General features: G+C 40.3%; 1 protein-coding gene across 1 annotated transcript in view; it reads right to left on the bottom strand.

The window, feature by feature from the left end:
• Positions 1-7,421: 7,421 nt before the first annotated feature.
• Positions 7,422-11,737, bottom strand: part of vps37d (VPS37D subunit of ESCRT-I) — a 49,483-nt gene continuing 45,167 nt past the window's right edge. The window contains exon 4 of the mRNA XM_057821386.1: positions 7,422-10,904. Within this exon, the coding sequence (XP_057677369.1) occupies positions 10,377-10,904 (528 nt within the window). The 3' untranslated portion in view covers positions 7,422-10,376. The remainder of the gene's footprint in view (positions 10,905-11,737) is intronic.

The raw sequence follows: 11,737 nt of genomic DNA, 5'->3' as shown, positions 1-11,737 counted from the left end.
GCGTTAATTGCGTCAAATAGTTTAACGTGATTAATTTAAAAAAATTAATTACCGCCCGTTAACGTGATAATTTTGACAGCCCTAATATATATATATATATGTGTGTATACAGTGGGGAGAACAAGTATGTTCTCCCCACTGTATATAATGCAAATAAGGTTGCTTAAAAGTTGGTGGGGACAATTTGAGCTTCCTGAAATGTTGGTAGTGTTATGTCCCTACCGTCCCTATGCAAACCTACGCCCTTGTTTTGTATCGACATTCTCTTTACATTTTACATTCAGTTAAGGAATTTAAATGCAATTGTAACGTTTACTTTTAATTAAAATTAAAAAAAAAAAAGATATTAGCCGATTACTTAATAGATCCAAATACTAGAGAACACAAAGACTAATCCAGAACTTGGTGGGCTATTACCGGTACGTACTTCACTACACTATTACACAGGCAATAAAAGTTACAAAATTAGTTACATGTACACGTGGCCACAAGAGGGCAGCAAAGTGCAGTAATGAGAAGACATAACTGGCACAAGACGTTTTTCCTGCAGCTGCTCTTGCATGTTGGCATGGTTTTTTAGTCGTTATGAGGAAATCATTCATATTTTAGCACTAAGTCTCAAAAGAACCTTGTTTTTGGATGACAACTGAACTTCATCTGCATAACGGTGACACGCAAAATGTGACAGCAGGTTTGGCTGTGAGTGTGAAGATGGGAGATTAAAAATGAACGAAGATTAAATATGAACGAAAAAATGAATTTATGAAAAGTACACTTGTGCTTTGGAAGCCATCAACAAAGGCAAAATATTTTTGGGTCAACTGCATGTAGTCATATTTACAAACTAGATCAGGAGTGGGGTGTCCAGAATTTTTTTTCTTAACTATTTTCTCATTGACTGCCATTGACAGCGATATACGTCCAATACATTTTGACTGGGAGGGCTAGCAACGATCTATCACTATCAATAGCAGTGAAACATTGTTACTCAATGCCTACCTTCCCAGTTGTAATATTTTGATCACAGATTGTGGGATGGTATATAGACACTACTGAAACAAAGCTTGCAGAACAATTTGAAAATGTCCCAAAACAGCAAAAGAAAAAAAGTCAAGAAAATAACACCCAGGATAGCTCAATTTATCACAAAGGATTATTTTTTTTATAGACGTTTATTCATTTAAAACCCAAATACTGAAATTCTAGTTTCCTACTTTGATTTGAACATGTCAGATTTTGACAAGAGCTAATGGAGTGGCCCTGTTTAAGGGACTAGTTCCATCTAGACATGTGCCGATTAACGGTTTCAAAGTATACCGAGGGATGAAAACGTCAAGGTTTCAAAACCGCAAAATTTTCCGTCATACCGTCCCTAAGGTATTAGCTATTTTTTATATCCCAAAAATGCATGAACAAATCCCTCGCTTGCAGCAGCAAGGCTCAACCCTCCCCCACTGTTTGTTGCTCAATGCCAGTGAGTCAGTTGTGCTACACGATGGCTGGAGGAGGTGAAACTCCTGAACTTTTTCCCCCATCAAAGAAAACAAAATCGCTGGTATGGGAATACTTCGGCTACAAAAGTTAGACTGACTTGGCTTAGAGTTGGAGGCCCAACACACATGTAAAACATGTTTGCGGAGGGTGGCTGCCGAGGAGGCAATACCACCAATATGATTTCGCATTTATACAAAATTAAAAGTTAGTAAACACTGTCATGAATATTTCCCACCAGCTACAAGAGTTAACTCCAGCGTGTTTAGCGTGTCTAGCGGTGGTAAAACGTGATTTTTTTTCCCTCTCTGGCAACTGTGTTGAGAAAGAGAGTGTGTGTATAATGTAAACATGGTACGAGTCATACACACATGCCTTTTATGGAAAATAATTATTTTTGTTCTGATGGTCATAATGTTGAGCTGTGGCTGTAATTTATTTTAACTTAATTATTTTCCAATTTGTTCATATGTTTTGAAAAATAAAAATCCTGTTCAATGGATTTTTTTTTTAAACCAAGATATCTTAATTAACACTAGAACTACAAAGGGTGGATCAGTTGATACAAATCACTTTTGTAACCAGAGAAGGATCATCTGACCCTAATCAGCATGTCTTTTGTTAGCACTATGGTCCTCATTAGTCATGCCCATTCACACTAGCAAAAAACCACAGGGTTGGATTGCTCCAATTAGCATCTTGAGTGTTTGTGGGGGAGGGCTGCCTAGGCTTTGTTGGACAAGTGGACCGCTCAGGCGGCCAATCGGGCGGACAACCTTCTTGCATATTCCAAAAATTGCAGTTTGGCTACAATAGAAGAGACAGTGTAAAAAAAAAAAAACATTTTTATGTGGTGACATGGCACTTCGCCCTTTTCCCGGGGCTAGGTGTTGGAGGTTGTTCCCAAAGCAATTTTTCCTTCTGCGCTGTCATTGCGCCCACATGAGAGTGAGCCAATTCCTTTGCAAGACCCAACAAGAAGTCCACCCTTTTCTCTTATATTCAAGATGCTAATTGCAGCTATCCAGAGTGAAACTCCCCTTCACACCTAGGCAGCAACTCCACAGGAGTGTGTAGGGGTTGGCCTGCTTGATTGCTTGTTTGAGTGGTCTATTGTTTGACAAAGCCCAGTAGTCAGTCATCGGGTTCATTTGACGCCTTTCTGGTATTTATAGCCAAAAAAACCTGGACTTCCAATGTTAAAGTAACACATTTAATTGCAATACCGTGATACCGTAATTTTTTGGTTTAAGATTATCATACCGTCAGAATATCATACCGGCACATGCCTTGTGGAGTGGCCCTGTTTAAGTGACTAGTTCCATCGAGTGTTAAAGACCAAATGTGAAGTAATTTGATAAAATGCCAAATAGGGTCACAATTAAAGTAATTAAACATTGTCCAACAAATAAAGCATGAAACAATAATGTATATGTTGGATATTTGACAAAATAATCGCGTTTCCAAAGTTAGAACCTGAAAGGGGACGAACCCGGAAGTGATACGTCACACAGAGAACAGCGATGGCAGCGCTCCATACGGTCGCCATACAAAGCCCTTCAAACAATGATTCAAACAGCGATATAAGCGATAGATCGAGTGCAAGTGAGGAGATCCAAGTTTTTTTAAGAGTTGGAGGAACAGGAGGAGGTTGGAATTTTATGTTGGACGTACATGTATTAGCCAGACGCTAATCAGGATGCAAAGAATGTGCCCAGACTACCTGACATGGAAAGGAGACAAGACCCATCGATATTACAAGATTGGTAAGATATAGGCTGTTATTATTTTTATGATTTGAAGCATGTCAGGTAAATAAAGCACCTACTATTGCCTGGGATAAAAGAAAAGTTTTGACGAATCCCCGATCATGTTGCGGAATGAACAGTAGAAGCTAGCGACATTAGCTTTTATTTACCTGACATGTTTCGGCGAACACCTCCGCCTTCGTCGGAAGGTCCGAAGGCGGAGGTGTTCGCCGAAACATGTCAGGTAAATAAACCACCTACTATTGCCTAGGATAAAAGAAAAGTTTTGACGAATTTATAAGTGTAGGCAAAATGAACTCAATACAACTATGATCGGGGATTACCACGAGTTAGCTTTCGGCTAACGTCGCTAGCTTCTACTGTTCATTCCACAACACGATCGGGGTTTTGCCTCGAGTTACCTTTTGGCTAACTTACTGTTCATTCCACAATAGTTTGCAGCTCTGCTTTGACAAAGTCATAAGTCATCTATCCAAAAATCACACTTTTTTGCAAATCCTTGATAAATAGACCGGTTGAGAAAGCAGGCATCTTCGAAGTGTTTGTAGCAGAGAACACTACTCGACGATGGCGTGAAATTCATTCGCTTCGCGCGAACGAAAGATGTCCATTTACGTGCCCAGCTATCCTTTGGCCACTCATACAACTTTTCTTTAGATTGAGAACAATACGTCGCCACACACCGCCGTGGCATCTTACCGAGAAGCAATGCAACAATACTGTTGTATTGCGGACTTCCCTCGCAGTTCTCTGTGTGACGTAATTTCCCAAGATTTCCCAAGATTGTCGAAGAAAAGCATTATCGTTGTCAGGGGCGTTGCTATTGGTTAAACAAAGAATCTAGAAGGGTTGCGTTAAAAAAAATAACGAAAATATGCTTATAATTGTTTAGCCATTGATATTATTCAAAAACATGGTTGGCCAACCTTACTTCCCATTTGTTCTTGAAAGCGGAGAAGTGCCATAGAATGTAGGCTGAATTTTAAGATTCTTGTGTGGGCCATATTCAATGTTTTCATACCGTATTTTGCACACCCCTGATTGTAATGTGCTCACCTGGTGCTCTAGTTTGAGGCCAGTTGGTTTTCCACAAGTAGATTTTTGGACTTGTGTGAATGTTGATAATGGAGTCAAAAACAAAATAAATTAAGGGGGGGTGATTTATTCTTTGGACCAAAAGCTGAAGACCATAAATGGTTAAGAATCTAACTGCAAATACGTGTGCACAACATTGAAGTCATGTCATGTAAAGGAGCAAAAGAAAGACTCGTCGACATACTATGCAGACGTATGGAGACCGGGTAACAAATGTGCTTTTTATTGACAACTCCAAGGACGGATGAAAATGATGTCACCTGTAAACGTATTTTATGTAAGGTCACTTGAATGTTGGCAGACAGGAGGGAGACAAAGCACAATTTTAAATTTCCCTCCAGCATTTGACGATTTCTTGCATTGGAGTCGAGTATGCACGACAGCTTCCCTCAGCGACCTTCGCGGAAAGCAATTAAACTGAAAAACACAAACATTTTGGGTGTTTTTGTCATCTGACAGTAATGTGTCACCATGACCTGAGAAAAGGAAGTGGCTGTGCACTACTAAGGGCGTATTAATGATTAAAAAAAACTTTTTAAACTAAGAAAGGTTTATAGCCTACCTCTTGAAATTGTCTAAATCCTTTCAATTTTGTTTTGGCTATGTCTTTTTACTAAACATTCCAAATATCCTGTTCCACTTTTAGATTTTTACTCAAAACACTTTCCTCATCCAGCTGTCAAGGATGACAATGATGCTAATGACGCTATTATTAGCCTCCCTTGTCACGCGTGTGGATGGGATCTCACTGATGCAAAGAGGCAGCCCGCCTGCTTCAACACGCAACACGCACTAATATCAAAACACACAGAGTTCCTGTGATGTCCCAATACTTTTGAAAAAGGCTGCTGGGGAAGCAACTATAAAAAGCCAATTGGGCATTTATTACAAATCCTTGATATCCAGCCAAAATACTTTTAGACAACTGACATAGGACAAGATGGAATAAACACTGTAGATTGATTGGTTGAGAAAATGGCGACGTTCTCATTTACGTCAAAAAGATTTTGTCATACAAGCTCATTTTAATATTTTTTTCTCTCTCTGATGTAAAATTAAATAAATACAATGGAGTACTGGGGTAGAATCAAGTAAAAACAAATGACTACAAGATTAAAGTCGTACTGTCGCAACGAGAAAAGTGTCGTACCATTACTACGAGAATAAAAGTCATAGCTGCTTATTCAGCTACATTAGCCCTATGTAATAACACTTTTTTTCTCGTAGTAACAGCTCGACTTTTCTTGGTACCTATAGTTCAACTTTTTTCTCGTACTAGTACTACGTGGAAAAAAGCCGTATTGTTACGTCGGGGTAATGTAGCTGAATAAGCAGCTATATACCTTACGTAGCACGTTGCGGCATCCGTTAAAATCAACAATATCCAAAGAATCTTGTGAGGCTGGGTTTTAGAATCGGTTTCCAAAATAAGGAAATCCTGTATCTCAATCACAATTATAATCAATAGAAGGATTTAGACTAATGCTGTGTCGTAGCTCCCAGCAAGGGTACATGTACAGTGGGGCAAATAAGTATTTAGTCAACCACTATTTGTGCAAGTTCTCCCACTTGAAAATATTAGAGAGGCCTGTAATTGTCAACATGGGTAAACCTCAACCATGAGAGAAAGAATGTGGGAAAAAAAAAAAAAAAAAAAAAAAAAGAAAATCACATTGTTTGATTTTTAAATAATTTATTTCCAAATTACAATGGAAAATAAGTATTTGGTCACCGACAAACAAGCAAGATTTCTGGCTGTCAAAGAGGTCTAACTTCTTCTAACGAGGTCTAACGAGGCTCCACTCGTTACTTGTATTAATGGCACCTGTTTTAACTCATTATCTGTATAAAAGACACCTCTCCACAACCTCAGTCAGTCACACACCAAACTCCACTATGGCCAAGACCAAAGAGCTGTCGAAGGACACCAGAGACAAAATTGTAGAACTGCACCAGGCTAGGAAGACTGAATCTGCAATAGGTAAAACGCTTGGTGTAAAGAAATCAACTGTGGGAGCAATTATTAGAAAATGGAAGACATACAAGATCGCTGATAATCTCCCTCGATCTGGGGCTCCATGCAAGATATCACCCCGTGGCGTCAAAATGATAACGAGAACTGAGCAAAAATCCCAGGACCACACGGGGGGACCTAGTGAATGACCAACAGAGAGCTGGGACCACAGTAACAAAGGCTACTATCAGTAACACAATGCGCCGCCAGGGACTCAAATCCTGCACTGCCAGACGTGTCCCCCTGCTGAAGCCAGTACACGTCCAGGCCCGTCTGTGGTTCGCTAGAGAGCATTTGGATGATCTAGAAGAGGACTGGGAGAATGTGTTATGGTCAGATGAAACCAAAATAGAACTTTTTGGTAGAAGCACAGGTTCTCAAAAGAATACTGAATTGCATCCGAAGAACACCATACCCACTGTGAAGCATGGGGGGTGGAAACATCATGCTTTGGGGCCATTTTTCTGCAAAAGGACCAGGATGACTGATCTGTGTAAAGGAAAGAATGAATGGGGCCATGTATCGAGAGATTTTGAGTGAAAATCTCCTTCCATCAGCAAGGGCATTGAAGATGAGACGTGGCTGGGTCTTTCAGCATGACAGTGATCCTAAACACACAGCCAGGGCAACAAAGGAGTGGCTTCGTAAGAAGCATTTCAAGGTCCTGGAGTGGCCTAGCCAGTCTCCAGATCTCAAGCCCATAGAAAATCTGTGGAGGGAGTTGAAAGTCCGTGTTGCCCAACGACAGCCCCAAAACATCACCGCTCTAGAGGAGATCTGCATGGAGGAATACCAGCAACAGTATGTGAAAAGCTTTTGAAGAGTTACAGAAAACTTTTGGCCTCCGTTATTGCCAACAAAGGGTACATAACAAAGCATTGAGATGAACTTTTGGTATTGACCAAATACCTATTTTCCACCATGATTTGCAAATAAATTCTTTAAAAATCAAACAATGTGATTTTCTGGGTTTCTTTCCACATTCTGTTTCTCATGGTTGAGGTTTACCCATGTTGACAATTCCAGGCCTCTCTAATATTTTCAAGTGAGAGAGCTTGCACAAATAGTGGTTGACTAAATACTTATTTGCCCCACTGTACGTAAAGTGCATAGTGGCTTATTCAGCTACATTACCCCTACATAATAATACGACTTTTATTCTTGTAGTAACATTACGACTTTAAAGCGGAAGTTCAGAATTTTTGACATTAGGCTTAATCTTCTGAGTTAGCGGGGGTTTAATTAGTTGGTGGAGTTGATTTCAACAAATTTCATGCAGTTTGTAAGTTTATTGTTAGTTTCAAGGTCCCGGAGTGGTTAAGTCAGCGCGAGTCAATGCTGCCTGCTTAGCATGCCAATAAAAAAACGATACAAATCTACAAACAGATCCAACATAGTCAAATACATTCAAAATGCAGATCATTGTTCCAAAACACCCATGTGGCCAAAACAACGTTAAAAAAAACTGCCGTAATTCATTTAATTCTGCAGGACTATGTTTTTAGATGCGTAATACGACCACATTAGAGAGGAGTGCTTCGGCCACTTGTGCTCACGCTTCATTCGAGGAAGTCAGACGTATCCCTCTCGGAGGGTACAAGTTGCGACCTCAAAGCATTCCAAGCGAATGTAAACAGCAAATATGGCTGATCGCGACAAGTTGTTTTATATTTTGGCCATCAAATGACATTTTGACCTGCAGCAAACCTGCCTTCTCGTAAGCGATCAAATAATGGAGGCGTTCCAATGATATTTTTCCAGCTTGGAGGTTGGAAACTCTTGCACAAATGCAGCATCAGTCTGCTGAGTTAACTGACAGCCGGCAACATGGAAATGTGAATTTAGAGGCTGTCGAAACAGACAGAAGAAATGGGCAAAGTTTCAACAACTTCCCTATGAAGAACAAGGAAAACTGGTTACTTGCTGCTGGCTACGACATTTAAAAAATCAGCGGTGAAAAAAAAACTGTGATATCACTCTGTTCATACTAGTGCTGCAACGATTAATCGATTAACTCGAGTATTCAATTAGAAAAAAAGATTCGAATTAAATTTTGCTGCTTCGAGTATTCGTTTAATTAAAGTGCCGTTGTAATGGTTTATTTTGAAATTGTTTGCATTTAGTTTTATTGATTTGGGTGGATACACTGCCTTCTAGTCTGCCTCATTTCACATAGCTGAATCCAGGTGTTCCCAGTAAGATCAACATAAACTAAGTTTTTGTTTGAGCTAATGTTTTTTTTAATTTTTTTAATGCATTCGCAATTTAGTTTACAGCTATATTTAGCCAATTTTTGTGGGAATACGTTTCTCAACCATTTGTTAAGAGCATTGTTAAAAAGATAGCATTTTATACCATTTAAACTAGCGGCCTTTTGCTATATAAGTTAGCCAATTATTCTTTTGTTGTACACAGATCCTCATTTATTAATTTTTTTAAAAACGTTTGAGCTTAGGTAATTTAATTTTTCATGTTCTTTATCCGATTACTCGATTATTCGAACTAATGCTTCATCGATTAATCGACTACTAAAATAATCGATAGCTGCAGTCCTAGTTCATACTGCAATTATTGACATGCAATGGTAGGTTTTAATAATTTTATCCTGAAAACACAGCCACCACTATTGATTGCATGGGTCGTTGATGATTTTAATTTGTGCATACGTTTTTTAATTGCTAAGCTAAGTCGGCCCAATTGACTCACACTAGCTTAGCCACTCCGGAGCCCTGAAACTAACAAATAACAAACAAACTACACAGAATTTGTTGAAATCTTCTCCACCGACTAATTAAACTTTCGCTAAGTCGAAGATTAAGCCTGATGTCAAAAATTTTGAACTTCCCCTTAAACCCGTAGTCCTTTTTCCCCTTTACTTGGCGCTAGTACTTCGGCTTAATGGCAAAGTATCGCATTTTCAAATATATATATTGTTGTAAACATTAAAGAAAGTTATTTAAATTATTTTCTACTCTTTTAATTGGCAATACTTCCATGAAATATCAGAATCAGCAAAGGTTTATTTATTTATTCATTTTTTATCATCCAAATCAGTTGGGATTTACAATTTTTTATTTTTCTATATTAGCATTGTGACTGCACATTAAAAACGACTTAACTCATTGGCAGCTATTGACGGCAATAGATGTTAAATTCATTTCAACTGTGAGAGCTATCACCATCGCTGAAACATGATCATTCACTGGCAGCCAGTTCAAATAATTTGGCAGTCAATGAGTTAAAGTAACTTGGACGGGCTTTATAGTTCTGGAGCCTTTAATCTCCGTCAGATTTGAGCATCTTCTCCACAATATGAAACAATATTGTCTTTATTAAGCGCAGCTAGAATCTGCTGCTCAAGTATCTAGGTCGGATTTTTGTGCATTATTAATTTTTGAGGGCATTTTCAAGCAGGTTTAAAATAACAATGTGGTAATCTTCAGCAGCAGCGTTCGTTCTTCTCATTAGAAGATGATTCGCTTGCAATTAGAGAGTTGACGGATGAGACCGGTCGCCCTAAGGCGCTTTTTCAAGTAGTAGTTTGTCAAACCGGCGTAAACATGCTGGTCGAGAAGCCGAATAATTAAGAGAGAATTATGATAAACCTCGAAAAGCGGGTACGGTGCCGCGCTTAAATCCCATCAGAGGAGAAATATTACCAAAATAGGATTCCCAAGAATAAATATGAAATAAAACAATTTCGATAAAATCCACTTGGTAGTTTTCCATCCATTTTCTGTAGGCACATCCTTGATTGCTCGCCAGTCAATCAGAGGACAAAGAAACTATGGACGATTTAAAAGTTTTCCAACATGCAAGTTTATGTAATCAGGGAGGAAAACGGAGATTCAAATCCGGATCTTGTGGCTGCGAGGCTGATGTGTAAACCACAGGGTCACCTTAACGTTCAGTCAAGTATTCCACCCTGGTAAAAGATGTTGCCATCTCGGATCGATGATGCGTTGTCTTTTGTCGGATCGCGGGAAGCTTTTCGCCGCCGTCCCAAGCTATCGGAAGGGTGGTTGAGGCTGCTGGGGGTTGGGCCTATACAGCTGCTGCAAGCGCACCGGCCGCCCGTTGGCCGGCCAGCCCCCAGGCAGCTGTCCGATGACCCGAAGCCCCACCGGGTGGAGGGGCGCTCCTTGGCCCAGGACGTGTCCCTGCGGGAGGGCTTCGGGCGGAGGAGTCCTGGCCTGGTGGGCGGGCCCCGAGGCCGCCGCGGGGGAAACGGGGTAATGCGGCAAAAGGATGGCCGGCGTCAGGCCGTAGCGTACCTGGAAGACTCTAAGAGGGCCCTGAGCCAAGTAGCCGTTGGGTCGCGGGGTTTCCGGGTGACGTTCGGAATCCGCTTTTACCTCTTCTTGGACTTTGCCTGCTGCGTCATCACCACCCACTTTGCCAGTGTGCTTCTTGGCCAAGTCCTGCATCTTCTCGGCCTGCGCTCGTCGGATGTGGTAAGTCCTCCTGGAGCTCTGGAAGGAGTCTAAGAAATCCTCCAGGCTCATGTTCCCCTCCATAAACTTGTCCAGAAACTCCTGTGAGGACAAAATTAAACACCATCAACCTGCAGTTCGGTTCGTATAAGTGTCATCAAGTGAAATCAAAGGTTTTTTAAGACAATTCCTGGACAATTCTGTGAAAGACAATGGCTCAAAAAAAGCCAATTTCTTGGACCTCTGATAATGGAAAAACTAATGTTTAACACAGGGGTCACGTTAACCGAATATTTTCCGTCGTTGACCGGTTTTTTACAACGGTGACGGAAAAAACTGAAGTCCATCTGTCATTTTGACAGGTTGCAATTAACACCCCAGACCACAGGGTGGCGAGTGAGCATATTAATTAGCTATTGTCTCTCTTGATGCATGACGTCGTTGGCCTTACTCTGAAAAATGTCAAGTCAACTGAGTGTCCGAAGTTTCTTCAAAAAGCCCCAAAACGACGATGGTGTTGATAAAAGAGGTGAAAAAAGAGGGACTGATGCAGTGAAGGATGACAACGAATCAAGTGAATCGCCGGTTCACTCCTCACTGCAGCAAGCGGTTTAAAACGCCGCCAATTACCAAGAAGGGCAGAATTGGTAACACGGTGAAAGCGGCATAAAGCCAAAAAAGAGGACCAGACTAGCCAGAGCTTGAAATTATTTCAAGGAAAATATGGAGGGTGCAACCACTGTGTGTACTCTTTTTGCTAAGCTGAGCTCGCATACCACGGTAGCACGTCGGCTATGAACGAACACTTGACCCGCCATATATATATATATATATATATATATATATATATATATATATATATATATATATACTTGGGGGGGAAAAAAATATATATATATCCCGTATATACATAATATAATAAAAATATATATGGA

This window comes from Corythoichthys intestinalis, chromosome 18 (assembly GCF_030265065.1).
Source record: "Corythoichthys intestinalis isolate RoL2023-P3 chromosome 18, ASM3026506v1, whole genome shotgun sequence".
In the NCBI taxonomy this organism is placed as follows: domain Eukaryota; kingdom Metazoa; phylum Chordata; class Actinopteri; order Syngnathiformes; family Syngnathidae; genus Corythoichthys; species Corythoichthys intestinalis.
The sequence above is the reverse complement of the archived record's forward strand: the minus strand, read 5'-3'. Positions and strand labels throughout refer to the sequence as shown.